This window comes from Lacerta agilis, chromosome 1 (assembly GCF_009819535.1).
Source record: "Lacerta agilis isolate rLacAgi1 chromosome 1, rLacAgi1.pri, whole genome shotgun sequence".
In the NCBI taxonomy this organism is placed as follows: domain Eukaryota; kingdom Metazoa; phylum Chordata; class Lepidosauria; order Squamata; family Lacertidae; genus Lacerta; species Lacerta agilis.
Window position 1 is genome coordinate 89,237,736 of NC_046312.1, and position 19,739 is coordinate 89,257,474.

The following is a 19,739-nucleotide window of genomic DNA, read 5'->3' on the forward strand; positions in this document are numbered from 1 at the left end:
CCAGATCTAATCTTAAACTTAAAGACACATCTGATCCTGCACAGCTCTCGCTTTACTAAAGGAGCAGAAAGTTCTAATGTTTTTGCAGCAATGAGATTTGGTTTCACCCTCTGCATGCAATCCAAACTTCCTTTGGATTTTGAGGGCTGAGCTTACAGCTATGTATGTTAAATGCCTTGTGCAAAAGTGCCAGCTCTAACATCAGAAACAGCCATGCCATGCAGCAGGGTGAAGTGGTCAGCGTTAGATGGCGTCATGAGGCATGAATTGGTGTGTGAATGGTACAGCGAGACTTTTCCACACTGTTGGCCCTAGCAGGGGAAAAGGGCACCATATGTTGGCTCTGCTTCAGGCAGGAAAATATCTTGGGCCAGCACAGGCAAACATGCCCTACGATGACACGGTGAAGATTAATGGAAGAACTTCATAGCACACTTCTCCAGCACGCTACTGGCACTGAACAAAAGCAGGAAAGGGTAACAGTTTTTACCTGGACAGGGATGTGGGTTGCAGTCCTGATATTCCATTGCAGATCCTATGCAAGGTAGGCCACCGTTTTTTGGTTCTGGATTGGTGCATGTTCGCTTCCTGGTTCTGAAGCCCAGCTCACAGTCTCGAGAGCAAGATGACCACCCTCCCCAAAAGGACCACCCACCATTGATAATCCGAATAGAGGTCTTGCCGCTTTTCAGAAGGTCATCAACTAAAGCTGGGGGGCAGTGGGGAGAGGGGGGTAGAGAAAGAAAAATATAGGAATTAAACACATGGAAACCCCCCAGCTTTCTTCCCAACCTTGCAGCAGCAGAAGTGGGCAAGGAGTGTTCAGACAGTTGCATGGTGAACCCTGTCCCCTTCCCAGCTTCAGGGCTAAGAGGAAGGCTGGAAGACTTTTGACTACTGTGTTGCCCAGAGCATCTTGGCCATACAAGGTCACATTGGCACTCTCTCTCTCTCTCTTTCCTTCTCTCCGGTAAGAGATTTCTGTGGCAGGTGAACTGCCAAGGCTTCAGGAGCACCCAAGTCACATGGGCACACTAGCAAGATTCCCTCCCCTGCAGGTGATCATGACAAATATAAGTTACATTCATCACATAGTGAAGAAAAGAATCTGTGGTGCGGTAAATGAAATGAAACTGCTTAGCCCCACGCATGCCAACATGTGAGTGGTGCTAATGGTGCAGATACCATGCAGTGGTGGTGGCCTGGATGAGGGCCAATGCACTGAGCTTGAATCCTGGCAAGATGCAGGCCCTGTGGGTGAATAGTTATTGTATCCAAGAAATCAGCCAATTACCTGCCCTGGATGGGGTTGTACTCCCTCAGAAGGAGCAAGTAAGCAGTCTAGGGGAGACCCAGGTTTCGCACTGGAGGACCTGGTGGCTAGGCGCACTTTTTATCAGCTTCAGCTAGTGTGACATCGGTTCCTGGACCAGGATAGCCTGATCACAGTAATTCAAGCACTTCAGATTGGATTACTGCCATGCAGGTGGGTCTTCCCTTGTGTTTGGCCCAGGAACTGCAATTACTGCAGGATGATTGCCGGCAGGAGAGAGAGACCCTCCTGAGGGATGAGCTGCCAATTTGTTACTGGGTGCGTTTACTATTAATATATAAAGTTTTCAACACCTTGGGACCAGTTTGCCTGCCCCACTTGACTGCCTCAATCCATGGCACCCCGATTCCCTGAAAGACCCTCACAATTGGGCTCTCAACCACACAATCCTATCATGCGCTCCTGTAGTGTGCAATCACAGCAAGCTAAAGTGACCCCTATGCTGCTGGATGTGTGAAGGGCATCTTAATAAACACAGAAATTAAGATTATGCACTTCCAGCAACACACAGTGTTTGCAGGTGTGTGAAAAGCTCCCAAGCAAATTCCCTGGTGCTCATCCATCCTGACTTCACAGAGTATATACCGTCTCAATCTGCTGGCTTTGATTTGCTCTATTGCTATCAACATAGATCAGCATTTATCCAACCCTACGCTTCAGGTGCCCACAACCTCCAGCATGAATAATAATAAGCTTAGCTTGGCGCTCATTATAATCTCACAATCTGGCAGGACGTACAATCAGTGTCACAAACAGCTGAGCCGTCATTGGGGCAGAACCGGCTCTCCGTCTTCTTCCTGCCAAACTGGAGGTCGTGAGGATCAGCAAGCTGAGCACGGCAGGTGTAGCGGAAACGCTGTTCTTGACGAGCGCCACTCTGAGTGATGTTGGTGGGCATCCATGGAGTCCAAGGTGTGTTTCTTCGGACCTCTGGGCAGGCCTCTGGGCTGCAGGTTTTATACTCCTACAGAAATAGGAGAAAATGGGGGAAGGACCCAATTATTAGCATTTACTTGAGGGCTTGCAGCTTTACCACTGCACTTGGGGGAAATGACATTTAAGGAACAGTAAGACAAACCTCTGAATATTTGACTCAAAATCACAAAAACACTGAAGCAGTAATAAAGCTCAGAAGGTGTATAAATCAAGGTCTGGTATTGCTTCCAGTTCTTTAACAGAATTCAATGCTGAGGCGACAGGCCTACACATGTGTTACATATGGTGCCCATACTCATGCATGCAAATGAATTCCATAGACAAAGGCCCGGTTGGAGGCATTTCCATGCGCTCTGGCTTCCATCACAGTGTTCCGTTGCGCCAGAAGTCATGCCAGCCACATGACCAGGAAAGCTGCCTGTGGACAAATGCCGGCTCCCTTCTTACCTAGCCCCTAGGTCAATTACCTGTAAGCTCCCTCTCTTCTCTTCTCTAAGCACAGGTGTATAGGACAAGTCCTAAAGAACCGAGGAAAAGAGAACATAAGAAAATAGCAACGAAAGCCTATCTAAATGAAAACGTACCACAGCACAGCCTGGGCACGAGTTTCCATTTTCGCAAGACCTCTGCCTGGAGTGCACCCCTCCACCACAATTTGCGCTACATTTATTCCAAGGGCCCCACGAAGACCAGAAGATTGGTAATGGGCATGGACTGTTCTCATTGCAGAACCTGAATGGAAACAAAATTCCAGGGAGGGAAATAAGGAAACAATAATGCAAGTCAGTGTCCTGGAGCACCCCAAAGGAAAGTTGTAAAAGACTCCGCAAGGAACTGTTTGCACCAGGAAGAAAAAGGCTGACATCAGGCTGAGTGGAAGTTCAACTTCAGCACCACAAGTAAAAAGATGCAAGACAGACAGACAGAAAGAGTTAGTTGTGCTTTAGACCCACTGAAATCAACAGGAAATAAATTTTGAGAAACTAGTCCTATTGATTTCAGTGGGACTAAAAGCATAACTTACTTAGTCTGGATCTAATCTAATTCTTGTTAGTGTCCATTTTGGAGGGACTGTAGATTCCAGCAGGCTGTTGTTGTTTTTCAATTTGTAATACTTGCATCTTAACTGTTTAATTATTTACACTGCTTTATCAATGACAACAGCTACTAAGTTGTTTGCATAGATGGACAATGAATGAGATCTCTTTTGTTTGTTGTTTCAGGATTATGGTCATACAAGTTTTCTACCCTGTTTAAAAACTGTAATACTACTATTTCTTTTTTAAAAAACAAACGAACAAAAACAGTGGATGGTCATAGCAGCAGAGCAACATAATAGCAGCTAACATTGACTTACGTTTGCTAAGTATAGCAAATTATCCTGCAAAAGACCCAGATAGTTTATACCCAAACTAGATGTGCTCATAACCTACTACTAATGCTCACATTGTACCATTATAATACGATATATTTTTTCTGCCATTGCCTGGGTGAAAAAAATAAAAATGTTTTAAAAACAGATACATCTTTATAAGTGTGTATTGACAGTACTGTCCATTAACTTAGTACTTAAGCCTTAAAGCACTGCAAACTAATTTAGGCTAGAAATCCAGCTACTTGTAATTAAACTGGCCTCTTTAGGATCCCAAATTATCTAATAATCTGATGCCAATTACCCTAAAATAAATGGCTGAACTATATTATTGTTTAGCAAGTATTATGCTGGGTTTAAGTAGCCAAGTCCTTATGAGAGTACAGTGAGTTGACAGATTTGATGGAAACTGGGCAACCATCACTGTGTATGTAACACAATGTTATCTACTGTCAGTATGCCCCCATCCTTCAGAGACTGTTTTGAACAGACTTATTACACAATTATTTGTGGTCCTAAAAACTGAAGTCTAGTAAGTTTGCAAAACTAACTATCTCCCATTCTCTTTGCGATTTTTTCCTTTTTGTATAGGAAATATACATACAGTTTGCTTAGTTTGTAGTTTTGTTCGATTTATATTCTATGCCTGCCATTTGTAACTGTGCTTTAAGGTTGTAAAAACTGCAAAAACAAAAAAAAGAAACTCACCACATAGTATTGTGGTCAGACATTACTTTCCAAACCTGGCGTGAGAAGAAGCAAGGTCTTACAGCCCATTTATTATGCATATTTATTCCATGTCAGTTCCACTTTGTTCATTTGGACTTACCTCCCAGCCATATGGCTTGTTTGAACCCACAATTTAGTACAATCTCCCTGCCTCCTCTGTAGTTAGAAAGTAGTTTGGCCAAACATCATATTCATCTGCCCCCCAGGCTTTCTGGATCATTTTCCCAGGAACTCTGGTCCAGGTAAATGTGGCATTCAGCTGTGTTCAGCAGCACTTTCCTTGAGTTGAGTTAATTTTATTTTTGCCCAACTATTTTTGCCCATTTTAAAAATAAGAAAGTTTTAGCTCCACTTCAATCGTCACATAATAGAATCATTATTGCTATCACTACTTCAATGGAAAAAAATAAAGTTATGTTTCCAGTAGACACAGATCTAATCAAACATGAAGACATACAGAGCTCAGACTAATTAAACAAAGTGTCTTTTGCATTTGCAACTCCTGAGCAGGTTTTTGTCTGGAACTTTAGCTGGGGTACTAACCATTTTTTTATTTTTTTATTTGCTGAGGGACACATTCATCAATGACCAAACCTCCAAGGGCTGCAAAACAATGGTTTGTGTGGTCATTCCACTCTCACATGCTCACATACACACTACAGCAAAAAGCTTCCCCTCAGCTAATCTATGCAGATCAGCTAAGAAGAGGGAGTTATCCCCGCCTCCCTGCTCATCAATTTGATGTCTGGGGGAGGGAACAACTTGTATTCCCACCCCCCATCTCAGGGCTGTGTCCCTGTCCTTTTTCTTTGCTTGTTTGCCACCACCAAAATTGATGGGGTCTTGGGGGCATGATAAATATTTGCTTGGAGAGCCAGATCAAAGCTCAATTTTAAGCAAGTCCAGCTACAAAATAAGCTGGCTCTCCCCTTCTTACCCTGTTTAACAAAGAATCAGGCCTTTTAAATTAGGATTCACTTACTTTATAATCATGCATTGGTTCACAGCTACAGTAGCAGTAAAAATTATACAGGCAAAATACTTATCTCTACATTATAACTAAAGCTGGACCAAAAGGAGGCATATCTGCATCCAATGCTGGTCAAAGGAAGACAGAGGGGGGAACATATTATGTGTCCTTTCCTCTCCAGACAGGAGGGGAAATGACATCACACAGAACCTCTCTACCAATTCTATTTCTGTAGCCTTAGCCCTATCTCATGATAACTAGCAAGAATATGTATTTGTTAGGGTTGGCTGCAAATCTCCCACAAAACAAACCCCTGGCTTTCTGACACTCAATACCTGTGACTTCCAAGCATGCTTAGGGTGGTTTTTATTTTACCCCCATGGCCCATTTTTGGCTCCACTTCTGTTAGCACTGGCTATTTTAGTTTGCTAGTGGGGGGAGTGGCATGCCATCTAAAGACTATTAACTCTCCTATGAAAATGCAGCATATGTGCAGTTCTCCTTTTAAATATGCATACTATTTTCTTTCTCTATTCATAGCACAGCATAGCATGTGTTATGGCTAGAGCATCCTTATGCTCTTATTTCACTTCTTGAGCAAATTTCTATCTCATCCTTCAGCACAAGAGCTCTAAGGCTGGCTAAGAGCTCCCATTCTGAATAGCAAGCAGCCATATTATATAGCACCATGGCATACTTCACTGAAAAATTTAGGTTTAGCAACCTCAACAGCTTAACAATGCCATACTTTCTTTAAGTTATGGCCCTGTTCAAACTATTATTTTGACATATGGGTGTGCAATACAGTAACATATTTATATTTATTTAAAAGGTCTGTAAGGTAGCTTTATAGGCAAAAATGAATAATTATGAGATCAATATAAAAACACAATATGACAATGATGAACCTAAAACACACATAACGTAAATGAAATAGTGAAGACTAACAGCAGCAGAAGTAGAAGAATACAATAAATCACAATCAAAAAGCTTGGGGGGGTTAGTTTTTTTTTTACTTGTTCCCTGAAAGATTAAAGAATGGGTGCCAAACAGGTGTTTCTGGGGAAGTGTTCCACAATCAGGGCAAAGCCCTATCCCCAATTGCCACCTGCCTAACCTCTACAGGTAGGGTCACAGGAGCAGAGGTCTCAGACGATAATCTCAGTGAGTGGGCAGGTTCATATGGGAGAAGACATCTGGGATGGGTCACTAATCCATGTGGTGTAATGAATCCTTCAAAACAAAACACAAGAGCTCTGAGCCAAAAAAAAAAAAAGTCTCATAGAAGTTTAGGGATGGGGAACGACTCTCACCGCTCCTCTCTGCTTTGCCCGACACAGACCCTGCCTCCGTATCGCGGAGCAGGGTTGCTGCACGACCTCTGACGGACCTGAAAGCCAATCCCACAGGAAGTGCTGCAGGGGGCCCAGGACGACCATGGTGTCCAAGCTCCATTCCTGACAAAGGGGAGGGGGAAGGAAGAAAGATAAAACATGGCATCTGGGTTAATTATTATTTTTTCAACTTTAACCCCAAGTTCAACACTGGTGGCTCTGGAGTACCAACAGGTTGCAGAGACTGACTAGCACTACGAAGCACGCTTCAATAGAGGTTAGCCCAAGAAACAGACAGAGATTAGGGTTAGAATTCTGCATGTGCTTTTCTTGAGTCTTCCCCAACATTAAAAATTTGAACAAACAAAATCCATGGCAATTTCATGTTGAACAGATTTAAGCCTATGCTAAACATAATAAGGGCAGGTGAGAGTTTCATTTTTATACCCTCTATTACTCATAAATTTGCAAAGTTTTGTATCATTTCTTGAGTTCCCTATGAAACCTTTTTTTAAAAAAAAAAAAAGATGTCACGGTGTTGCAGAAAAATCTGCAGAAGCAAATATGTGGGATGCTGGAAGGGGAAGAATTACAAAAGGTTGGGCAGAAGAGATGAAAGATGCCCTGACCTCACTTAGGCACCTTCAGAAGCAGTATTTGCCACACATAATAAAGCTTTATAAACACTGAATCATTTATTTATTGTATTCTAAAGGCTCAGAATGCATTACATTAAAAAAAACAATGAAAAAATAAAAAATAGACATAATTGCATAGAATAAAATAAAAAAACACAAGCAGTTTAAAACCTCAGTATTTCCTTAAGCATAAAAACAAGACAATTTATTTTTATGGACATCTGAAGATTCAGGGAACACTCTTAGGATTAATAGAGCATTCTATTGGTGGACCTGGAATATGACAAAACAGACTGCTAAACCACCTTTGAGGTGCTATTTCTCAAGAAACCTTCCTCCAATTTCAGGTGTTCTCCTTGCCCAATACTTCTTCAAATTTCTCTCCTTTTACATTCGCCTTTTAGCTCACAGAACCCTAGATTCCCAAATGATGTGTTAATCTCAGGGCCCATTTAATAAAGGAAAGACAGATACTGTGGTGGCCAATTATTTTGAAAATGATTTGAACATATTCTTCTTTCTTAGAGTAGGTATGTATCTTTCCTTAGAAATGCATAGTCGCAAGAGAAAATACATTTCAGGGGCAAAGTTATACCAAATGTAGTTTCCCTTTTGCCATCGCACAATCCTGCTTTTCACCTCAGTGGCCCTGACCAAGTGATAGAGCAACTATTTTCTACAGTTCATTCTCAAGTCCATATCAAATGCTGTCCTGTTTCTTGTGGTCCTGAAATTTGAGCTGGTGAACAGATGTGTTGATTTTCCAAGAATTGATTAAATTAATAAAAGTGTTTGGCAACCAGTGGGTACCTGGCAAGGCACCAGCTGCAGTAGGAAGCTTAAATTAAAACCTGCATAGCCTTCACGGTTTTCAAGCCCGTTATCAACTCTCCCATTCTCTTGGCACTGTTCTCTTTTCTTTCGTAAGAAGGTGAGGAAACAAAACAGGACTTGCATACAAACTGTGATATAACCCATGTTTTGCCTATTGTTTCCTTGACCATCTAAGAAAGACATGGTACCCAAAACTTAAAATATGTCATTACAATAAATGAATAAATGCTTTCTATCACACCCCTGAAAGTGGGTAGGGGGGAGCCACAGAAAACAAAACCACCAGTATCCAAAACTCAACTAAGTCATATATTTCTAAAATCATTCCATGTTTTGTGTGTAGTTTTATTTCACTGTAACCCTTTTAAAATCATCCATCCACATAGCAAAACACTTGATTAGCCAAATGTTTTGGATAGTTACCATGTCATTTGGATAAATGAAGTTCTACTGTATATGCACATGTTTTGTTTTGAAGATTAAGGATTTTAAAGGAGGAAGTCTCGATTTATATTCCAAAGTGTAGACAATCTTCAAGAAGGTTTTCATCAGCACTGTGGCATTTGTGATCTTAGATCTCATTTATAACTAAATCTCTTCTTTAAACATTGTAATGAAAGCCTCGCAATGCCATACGAAGACAGTTAAAATTGAAATACTAGACCTACAATGAGTGTAAGATGATCATATGGCTGTATTTCTTAACAGTCACTGAATTTTAACACTGAATGCATTTCTCATCCACTTCCTACGGGCTAATCTTGTGGTATCCCACACTTTTAGAGATCATGTTGTTGGCAATGATTAAATGATTGCATCAGCTGCCTTATGTCTCTTGCAGGCTAGAGGATGCTCCACATGGTGGAATTCTACCATCTGTAAGAATGGCTGATCAAGAGCATAGAAAATGTAGAAGAAGATTTTTCCACAAAGGCCCACATGCTTGCACTGGTATGCTTTCAAATTGCTAGGTTTGGAAGAAGCTGGGACAGAGCAACAGGAGCTCACTCCATCGTGCAGATTCGAACCGCCGACCTTCCGACTGGCAAGCCTAAGATGCTCAGTGGTTCAGACCACAGCAGCATCCACGTCCAGCAAACACAGATAGTAGTTGCTACACAGAAGTGTCTACACAAGCCTGAAGAAAAAAGACAGACTAAATCCCGCCAGGTGTGACAGATAAGATGGTCAAATTGCGCAATGGAATCCCTACAGCTTACAGTGTGTGTGTGTCTGTGTATGTCTTTAGGTCTCCCCAAAATAGTTTCTCCTAATCTAAAATGGGTATTACCAGTAATACAAAATTGTCAATAAAGATGGGGACCGTGAAAAACACACATGCAACGTGGTAATGATGACATTGATTCAGGGAGCACAACAGATGCGAAAGCTAGCTCTCAGTGATCCACAGCAAACAAAAGAGCTGCCGGTTGAACTCAGCAAGCTACATAATATCAGTTGTATTAACAAGAAAAGGCTGAAGCCGCCCAGAGTGGCTGGGGCAACCCAGTCAGATGGGCGGGGTACAAATGTAGTAGTAGTAGTAGTAGTAGTAGTAGTAGTAGTAATGATAATAATAAAGGGCCATTTATGCATGCATGCATGCCAAGCTTTAAATGATTAGCCGTTCATTTAAAAAATTTGTTTATATTGCTTTCACTTGCTTCAGTATTTAAACAGTGTTAGGACTCCCATGATGCCACCTGTTAAGAGGGAACTATCAAGATGCAAAGCGTAACAACTGATTATGTTTTTATAATTTAGTTGTACCGCATGCAATGTGATGTATTACTTTAATGAAGTTAATGCAACTTTCTTGGTCATACAAAGCAAAACTATGTGAACTCCTGCAATTTGGGGTTTAAAATGTTTCATATCCGCGCTGGGGGAATCTGTGGCTCTTCATATGATGTTGGGACTCCAGCTCCCATCAGCCCAAGGTGACCTGGCCAATGGTGAGGGCCGAAGAGTGTGGCAGTCCACCAACATGGGGAGGACTCCTGGTCCCCATTACTGGTTTATCTGTAACAGTTTGGAAGTGTGAGGTACATAATGACTATGCTAGCTAGATGCCCACAAGCCAGATATGTTCTGTGGCAATCCCTATTCTGATCACTGCTATCACAATTGACTGGAAGAACCCTTGTAGTATGAAGTGGTAATTCTATAATTCAGACTCGTAATGGGGGGTGGGGTGGGGGAGAACCAAGGGTGGCATTTATTCCAGATTAATTACCCCAATCTATAAGTGAGACCTTGAAAATGATTTCTTTGCCAATAGTTTCACAGTGTCAGGTTTCCTAGTAAACTCACTTGGTATTTGAGAAATCCCTCCAGTGACACGATATTTATTTTTATTGTGGTTCTATCCCTGACCTTCCTCCAGTGAGGGCAGTATACTTGAGGGCAGTATACTTGGCTTGCCTCTTTTATCCTCACAGCAACCCTAAGAGGTAGACAAGGAGGAGAAATTGTGGCCTCAACTATCCCAGTGAGTTTCATCCCTGTGTAGGGAGTTGAACTTGGGTCTCCTAGTGCTCTGTCAACTGTACAACAGAATATTAAAGTTGTAACAATACCGCTTCTTTTCCTGTAACCTCTGCTTCCTCGTTTTAAGTGACTTTTGTGCTCTATAGGTGAGTTTGACCAAGAAAGAGGCAATAACAGTCAGTAGACAGATGAAAGGAATAACTTTTTACCCTTCTTGCATATGCAAGACATAAAAGACGTTCAGGTACCTTGAGCAATTTGCAATCTCTATCCTGGCTCCTTCACAGTCACGTCCACCACATTGAGGCTGAGGGCTGTTACACAACCGCGATCTGCACAAGCAGGAGCCTGTGCTGTCACCATCCGAGTGTTCACATGGTTGCCACAGGGACCAGGCCCCCAACTGGCCATCCACCATCAGATTTTTCACCTAATTTAAATAAAGAGAAGTCATACGGTGAGTCTGTGCATCGTAAGTTGCCCGTGAGGGCAGTGTTGCAGTGGAGGCAAGGATATGTCTGAGAATCTTTCCTACCCCTCTCTAGCAGTGTTTTTCAACCACTGTTCCGCGAGATGTTGCCTGGTGTGCCATGGGAAAAATTGAAAAATTCAAGAGAATTACTTTATATATAGTCAATATAGGCACAGAGTTAATTTTTTTAACATTTTCTAATGGTGGTGTGCCTCGTGATTTTTTTCATGAAACAAGTGTGCCTTTGCCCAAAAAAGGTTGAAAAACACTGCTCTCTAGAATAACACAATGTCAGTACTTCCTCACAATTCCATGCTGCATACTGCAGGCAGATACTCATATTTAGCAAAACATAAACTAAGGAATGAGCCCTCACTACCAGGGCTAGCCCTACCATTAAACAGAGAAAGGCTATTCCTGCCTCAGGCAGGAGATGCTGAGGGATGGGCTGTAAGGTAGAACAAGGGACAGAGTTGTGTGTGCTTTGTGTCCTGCTCTGTTCATCCCTAAACTAGCCCACTGCCCTCAGGTGTAGCAGAGAATGCAGTCCTGTTGCCAAATTGAAAGTAATATTCAACTCATTCATTCAATCAGATTCTGCATGTGAAAGGGAGAGAGCACCATCTTGTCCCCTGCCTGAGGCAGCAAAATTTCTTAGGTCAACCAAGTTCACTACACAGTCACTGTGTGTACAGTACCCTAGATATAAGTAAATAAATATCCAAGGAGAATAGAACACTTAAATGAACAGCACAAGTTCTTAAGGTCTGCTTCTGAACTCTTAATTTCAGCTGAAATTTAAAAAACAGCAGCAACCATTTCAGTTTCAACACATTTCAAGTCAGCATCATTTTGACCACAACACTACATGTGTGTTGTACCAAAGGGCTTCATCTGTGCTAGATAACTTCCGCTACTCCCACAGTGCACCCCTGTGTGATGCTGTTTGCACACAATATAACGCCACAGGTACAAAAGGTAAAAAGGATTTGGTTTTGGAGTTCCACACATTCCTCTTAGCAGAAGCTTTTACCCAGGGGTAAGCAACCTAAGGCCCGATGTGGCCCAATCGCCTTCTCAATCCAGCCCGCAGACGGTCCAGGAATCAGCATGTTTTTACATGAGTAGAATGTGTCCTTTTATTTAAAATGCATCTCTGGGTTATTTGTGGGGCATAGGAATTTGTTCATTTCCCCCCCCAAAAAAAAAATATAGTCCGGCCCACCTCATGGTCTGAGGGATGGTGGACTGGCCCACGGCTGAAAAAGGTTGCTGACCCCTGCTTTTACCTCTCAGGGGAAATAGCACCATCCACAGTTGAAGCAGCAAAGCAAAGCTAGAGGGGCACTTGCCCACAGACCAGCTCGTCAGCTGCCACTAATAGTTGTACATGTTTATTTTTGTAGAGAGGCACTTTCTCCATCTCACAAGAGAATCAAAACACTTTATCTCTTACCCAAGGCAACTCCAAAAAAATACAATGAATTAGTAAGGCATTTAGGTTTACAAATCGTAAGTTTCTATCTCTAACTTCTCCGCTCCTTTCTCTTTCTGGCACAGTTAAGCACTCCCTTGGCTTTTCCTATAAACAGCCACACGCACACACACCCCATCTCAAGACTATGAGAACTGACATGGAAGTAATTTAGGTCTGTCGTTATGCTCATCACACTGTAGTCAGAGGACTTTAAACATCTGTTGCAAAGCTTTGTTTTCACCACACTCTAATTCAGCAGTACACAAACAATAAGCACCATGGGGGAGTCTTGTGCTGAGATTTCTCTGTTCTGGATAATGCTCAGCTGGACTACTTGGCTTAGTTAAGAACATCACATATTTAAGCAAGATGAAGACAAACTGGGCAAGATTAATAGCAGAAAGATGGCACGATTAAATGCTGAAGAAGCACACAATCTTCTTCTTCTTCTTCTTCTTCTTCTTCTTCTTCTTCTTCTTCTTCTTCTTCTTCTTCTTCTTCTTCTTCTTCTTCTTCTTCTCTGGCACAGAGGAGGATGCTAGGAGGGAAAGTCTTATTGCAGCCCTAACTCTCCCATCTCAGCTAACTTGTCCTTCCTGTAATTAATGGGAGATGGTGGTGGTTGCCCATTTAAAGGCTGCATTAAGAGGGGAATTTTAGCAAATTCACAGAGCATAGGTCTTACTACTCACAGTGACAATATGCTACCTCCAGTTTCGTAGGCAGCAGTTCCTGGGAGATCAGATGAGGAGGGCAATTACTTTCAGGCTCTGCTTGTGGGGTTTTCAGCAACCACCATGCTGGCCACTGTGGGAAGCAAGATTCTGGACTAAGTGAACCCTTGGTAGAGGGTTCACATGTGTAGAGAAGCTTCTGATTTTCCTATGTTTGGGATTTTTCACCAGATTTTAGCAGGTCCAATTTACTCTCCTGGTTATGGAATCATTCCATACCTTCTGTTATTTTTTCCAGCTTTCATTTCTTTAATTTGAAGGGATGATCAATGCACAAGTACCAGTAGTAGTTTTGTTTTAAAGAAAAGCTTATTTACTGGCCTTTGAAATCTATTGTGATAAACGTATGACAACCTGTGCACATCACACTTTTTCTGCAATCAAGAGAAACTGACAGGGCTTCTAGGAAGCCTTGCCAATTTCACCACTATCATTTACACACGCGCACACACTCCTGAATCTGTCACTGAGCTATGGCTATTCAAAACTCCATTGCGCTCACATATTTTTCCCATCTGCAAAGAGTTTACTTGCATTCTCAAAAGTCTAGCTCTGATCATTCAGCCTCCTGAGCATTCTCCACTGATGTGAACAGGGAACTGTGCTCATGCACAAGATCTCCACCAATGAGTGCAAAGCGAACCCGGATCAGGAAAATGAAAGCTTTTAATAAAGATACCAAGCTACTTTGAAATATTTCAGCTTTATTTGCTTTAAGATAAGAAGTGGGGAACAGATAAAGATGTAACTCTAAGTCCAGATGTGTTCGCTTTAATTAAAACATATTTTAAAAAATCTTAGCTTTTTTTTTAGGCAAGATGCTTACTGGGGTTTTTTTATTTTATTTTTTTAAGGAAGTTTTGCTTTATGCTGGATGCTTCTCGGAACAGACTGTTGCAGCCTGCACGGAACCTCTGATCCAGCAGAGCTTTGCTCAGAAATCAAGGACATAATTTGGTGTAGGGCTTTAATTAAGAAGCACAGAAAGGAAAAATAAAAATACCAGGGAACCCGAGAAACAATTATTGGATCGTAGCTGGCATAGGGAAAGCAACCACATTTTAATTAAACAAACATGGAAAATTTCAAAACAAATCAATTTTACATGTGAAAACCCTCCACCAGCACCACCGCCTTGAACAACATATGGATTATAATTCCAGCCTTCGGTTTGTAGCAATTTCTTTAGAATAATTTTTTTAGGATTCTGATTAAGAAAATATGCACTGATCTAGTCAGAAAGCAGCCCTCCTTAGTGGCTCCTCTGTAGTTCATGCATTGCCAACCAGGTTTATAAAAAATAAAAAGAGTTGGGGAGAGATTTAAACACCATCTTTAATAGAATTAATTTCTGAAGCCTTGATCCAAGTAATAGAATCCTCCATTAATCACAGCCGGCTATGTCTTATATGAAGAATATGAGCCAATTCCTGCATGCCACTCAAAGCATAAATTCCTAATGGATCTCAGAAAACCGCCTCACACCGAAAGGATCTAAAACAAGAATAACAATTTATTTTTCAAAAAAAAAAAAAAAACACCGTTAAAGACAGTATCACTTCAGAGATATGGAGCTTTCGCTAGAAAAGCTATTTGAAAAGGTGACACACCCCTTGCTCTTCAAGTTCAACACTTCTTGTCCAAAACCTTCGTATTGCTGCTCCCATGGTTACAACAACCCTCCCATATGCATTCCTATATTTTCAGCCAACATCACTACCACCAGCTTTCAGTGCAGCCTGGACTCCCAAGAGTGTCCTCTTATGACTTCCCTCCCTTAGTGTCTAATTGGAAGTAGCAGCAAAAGGGCCCTATAAAAAGAATTTATGAGGCTGCACTAATACACACATTTTCCCCTACAGGCAGAAATATTGCTTTGCTTTATCCTATTTCTCTTCACAAAATGGTACGGGAAAATGAAAAACGAGTCAAGGAAATATACTCTTCTTTTCCAGAGAGGGGAGGAAACCCCCTGTGTGCACCTCATTTTTCAGATTTGTGGTGAAAAGGAAACAGCTAAAACTTTTATTTTCTCCATGGAATTAAGAAGGCTTAATCTCACATGGTCCAAAAAAGAAGCCCAAAGCCTGCCCCTGATCGCTTCCAGAATACAGTGGTGGGGTGGGAGGAGATGACGCAATATAAGAATTGGGGTGATAAAGTTACTTCTGGATACCCTAAAGCATGGGTGTCACCTTCCAGGTGTCGTTGGGCTCCAGCTCCCAAAAAAGCACAGGCAAGCACAGACAACTGTCAATATTGTATGAAAACCTTCATTGTGTGTGTCGGCAGGGTTAGGGGGTGGACTGGAGCAAAAGCTAGTTAAATAATGAACTACTAGCAAGAAATGCAAGCTACTAAGAATATTAACACATCTGTTCCTCTTATTTTCTCTCCTCACTCACCCCTGCTGGGGAGGTGGATGGGAGGATGACTATACTACATCCTGCCATTATTTACTCCAAGGTAGTTGCCTCCTGCACCCATGATACCTTAGAGCAGCAGGTAGCAGACTTTGACAGAGTGAATCTGTATAATTAAAAAAACAGCAGCAACAACAACTCTAGAAGCCTCCTCAAGTGTAACATTAAGACACAATAGACAGGCTCTTTTTCCTGGCAGTGTTAGTGTATGCCTTCAACCTAAAGGCAAGCAGCTCATAGGAGGAGAGTGGGCTCACTGCCACAGCAGATTACAGAAATGTAAATTTCTTGCAGAAGGATTAGGTTACCATTGAGCTTCCCACTGATTCTTGGCACAAGTGATGGAGCATGGTGCTTCCCTTTACTGCATGGAGGAGATGGCATAGCTTGCCACTCTTCATTCTTGCCCAGTGTAGATAAGACATGGCAGGTCAAAGTAAATGTATAACATGTAGCTTGGCCCTGGAAGAAGGGGTAGAAGGGCAAGAGAAAACTATTCTTTTGTATCAACCTGAAGTTCCTAGGAAGGCCTTTCTAACACCTGGAGAACCACTGACCTAAAGTTAGCAGCCGCTAACTTTTTATACCACAACCAAGAGTGAAAACTCACGTAGAAGTTGTGAGTTTTCTGACTGCGACAGAAAACTCCCACCTCACTTCTTTTGCAGAGGACCTACCGGTAAGTGGATGACCAAAGAAGGCTCTCAAGGCACAGTACACAGGGAGACTGCTGAAGCTGAACTGGTGTGGCTCTGTGGACTGCCTCAACAGAGACAACCTGGGAGCCCCACATATGCTGCTCTGAGTTCTTCAGAGAAAGAGGAGGGAAGAAGTGTAATAAATGAGACATCATTACCCAAGCTGAAAGCCTAAAGTGCATTGGAGTTAAAGGCGTCTTGCAGGGGAAGACCGTACCGGAGAGCACATGCTACACCCAGCAGCCCTTTACACGACAGTCAGGCTGGCCATGTGTCCTGCGTACACCTCCAAGTTACAACCATAACAACAAACTTGAGCAGCTGCATTACCACCCAGACTTCCCCTTCCTTTGACCACAGTCTTCCTTACAGCAGCATTAAGTAATTCGCCACCTGCTGATGGTTAAAGCGAAAGCCACATACGGTGCACATCAGCACTGTTCAATCAAGTCATAATGTGCTTTGAAGTGATCCGTGAAGACTGCCAGTTGGTGTGTTAATGGATGCTAAAGGTGCCTTTATGGCTGCTGCCCAGGCTGTGCAATGTAAAGGGGGAAGCAAGGGGAGCTGCATTGAGATGGCCCTAATTGGAATGAATGCTGTGGCCTGTATTGCTGCAACGCACGCACGCACATGCACACCCACCCACCCACACCCACACACCCAACTATGACTGCTGTAGGGCCTTTAATAACCTACTCTCCCATCCCCCTCATCCCCCCTACTGCTCTACAAGTATGTCAGCAGGTTCCCCACTCCTCCTCCTCTGCACTGTTAAGAGGTAAGAAAAAGATAGCACTAGTGACATGTTTGATGCACAAGGCTTGTAAGAGATGTGCACTACTGTTTCTCTTCTTCTTCTTCTTCTTCTTCTTCTTCTTCTTCTTCTTCTTCTTCTTCTTCTTCTATTTTATTTATACCCCACCCTCCCCGGCCAAAACAGGGCTCAGAGCAGCTAACATCAAATATATAACATATTAACATAAAACCAGGCAATCAATTAAAAATACATCCTAAAATCAAATCAGAATCAAAGTGAAATCAGATGGCAACCTGCAAATTAGGGTTGGGGACCTTAAATGCTCACCGGCCTGTTTGTACTGATCTTCTACGAGCCTGTGAGAAAAGTTGGGGGCCACTTTCATACAAGTTCTTATAAGGAGAGAGGGGGAGTCAGACTGGACCCCAACCAAAGGCCTGGGGGAACAGCTCTGTCTTGCATGCCCTGCGGTAAGATGTCAGATTCTGCAGGGCCCTGGTCTCTTGTGGCAGAGCATTCCACCAAGTCGGGGCTATGGCCAAAAACACCTTGGCTCTGGTCGAGGCCAGTCTTATCTCCTTGAGGCCTGGGACCTTCAAGATGTTATTATTTGCGGACTGTAAGGTCCTCCGTGGGGCATACCAGGAGAGGTGGTCCCGTAGGTACGAGGGTCCTAGGCCATATATGCAACTTACATTTGAAAGCCACTCACGATTATACACCTGACTCAGACATCGCCTTTGTGGCATAAGCTTTTTCATGATCCAGTCCCACTTTGGTAACCTATCAAAATAGTCAGTGTCATACAAAAGAAGACAACAACAGCACCATGACTGGTGCACTGTGAGGCCCAAGTCTGGGGCCCTGCGCTCCTTGGGGTTTCCCAGAGTCACTGGCAGATGACAGTGTGGTGGGAAACTGGAGTACTGTTAGCTCTTGGATGGTTATTCTGAGGCTGATGTCTGCCAGTCACTGCAATTTCCCTTTTTCTTCCTTTAAGCAAACCAACAACAACATTCAGTTGGGCATGCAATCAGGGAAGCACTGGCAGAGCTTCCGGTGCACCAAACATCTTCTTTTCCCACACTGTAGTGAAATGAAGGTGATGTGTTGTTCTGGGGATGCTGGGAGTGGCTGAAGCTGCAGCACTTCACTGGACAGAACATAAAAGCTGAATGTTTTGCTTTGGGTTTTGTTTTTTTTAAGAGATAATAATACAAGGATCCCCACTCTTCCTTGCTATGACCTTGTGAAGTGGGAGGAGAGGAACAGAGTGAGCAAAGTAGCAGGGGAGGAGAAGAAAGCAGGTGGAGTGGCAGTGTGAGAAAGCAGGATCAGGATAGTGGCAAAGGTGGCACAGCAGAGCTCCTGAACAAAGAAGCCACGTGGCAAGAGTAAGCTATGGAACTCTCTCCTACAAGAGGCAGTGTTGGCCCAATAAGTTAACCCATAGCTACTAGTCATGATGCTTTTGCCTCCGTGGTCAGAGGCAGTATGATTCTGAATACCAGTTGCTGGAAACCAGGGGAGGGGAGACTGCTCTTGTTCTCAGGTCCTGCTTGTGGGTTTGGCCACTGTGCTCTTTTTATGATTTTTTAAGGCTCTTGTTCTTATGAGTACAATGACATGGCTGCTACCCTTCACACCAGCACAGTCAACCTCTGGCACCAGATGGTAGCCATGGTAATGGCAGAAAACACAAGATCACAACCATCCAGCATCATTTCCCCACATCAGGGAGGTGTGAAAACAGAAGGGTTGCGCATTTTAAAGAAGAGAAACATATGAACTAAGCTATAATCATTCACTGCCTGGTGTGGCAAGAGCACAATTTCTTGAGCCAGTGATGCTCCAGTTAACTTTTTTTCAGCATGCATCTCTACGATTCCTCTCTCCAAGATATGGTGCACAATGACAACTAAACTTCTAAATCATCTGCATATTAAACATAAACCTTCCCATCCCTGATGTCATTTCTAAAACTCAAAGGAGTCATGAGGGGCCATTTTCAGCAGTTTTCAAAGACCTTGAAACAATGATAGTAAGAGGAGCTGGAAGGCTCCCCACGTGGCCAGGCCAGACATTTTCCAAGTAGAGGATTAACACTTCACACACCTATCAACAGGCAGAGGCATTAAGCTGAAGGAGATAACAGCATGTGCAGTCAAGAAGCACTATATCCCAAGAACAGCACAGGAAGGTTATAAACAGGCAATCCCTTAAAACCAGCTTTGGCGGGGTGGGGGAAAGAAAATGTAAGCTTGCCAAGCAGAGGATGGATTGAAGGAATGACTAATGCTCTCTAGGGGGAAAAATGAGCTTGGGAACCAAGAATGATAAGAAGAATAAACATCCCAGCATTGCAACTTAAAATCTAACAGGCATGATGCAGATATAACCCTCTGCAACCTTAGCTATATACTGCCTCAGCATGCTAAGCTGCATCATGGCAGAAAGTAACATTATTAAAAGGGGGGGTGTATTTGGGTAAGCCTACGTGCACCTCCTTTCTACCTTGGAGATCTGGTTCGAGGTACAA

General features: G+C 42.7%; 1 protein-coding gene across 10 annotated transcripts in view; it reads right to left on the reverse strand.

Annotated features, from left to right (window-relative positions):
• SEMA5B (semaphorin 5B) overlaps window positions 1-19,739 on the reverse strand; it is a 333,647-nt gene that overhangs the window by 18,641 nt on the left and 295,267 nt on the right. For all 10 annotated transcript variants that reach the window (XM_033162647.1, XM_033162615.1, XM_033162631.1 and 7 more), the window contains 5 exons: window positions 10,885-11,066; window positions 6,654-6,797; window positions 2,854-3,001; window positions 2,072-2,297; window positions 491-709 (listed from right to left, as the gene is read on the reverse strand). In XM_033162647.1, the coding sequence (XP_033018538.1) occupies window positions 491-709; window positions 2,072-2,297; window positions 2,854-3,001; window positions 6,654-6,797; window positions 10,885-11,066 (919 nt within the window). The remainder of the gene's footprint in view (window positions 1-490; window positions 710-2,071; window positions 2,298-2,853; window positions 3,002-6,653; window positions 6,798-10,884; window positions 11,067-19,739) is intronic.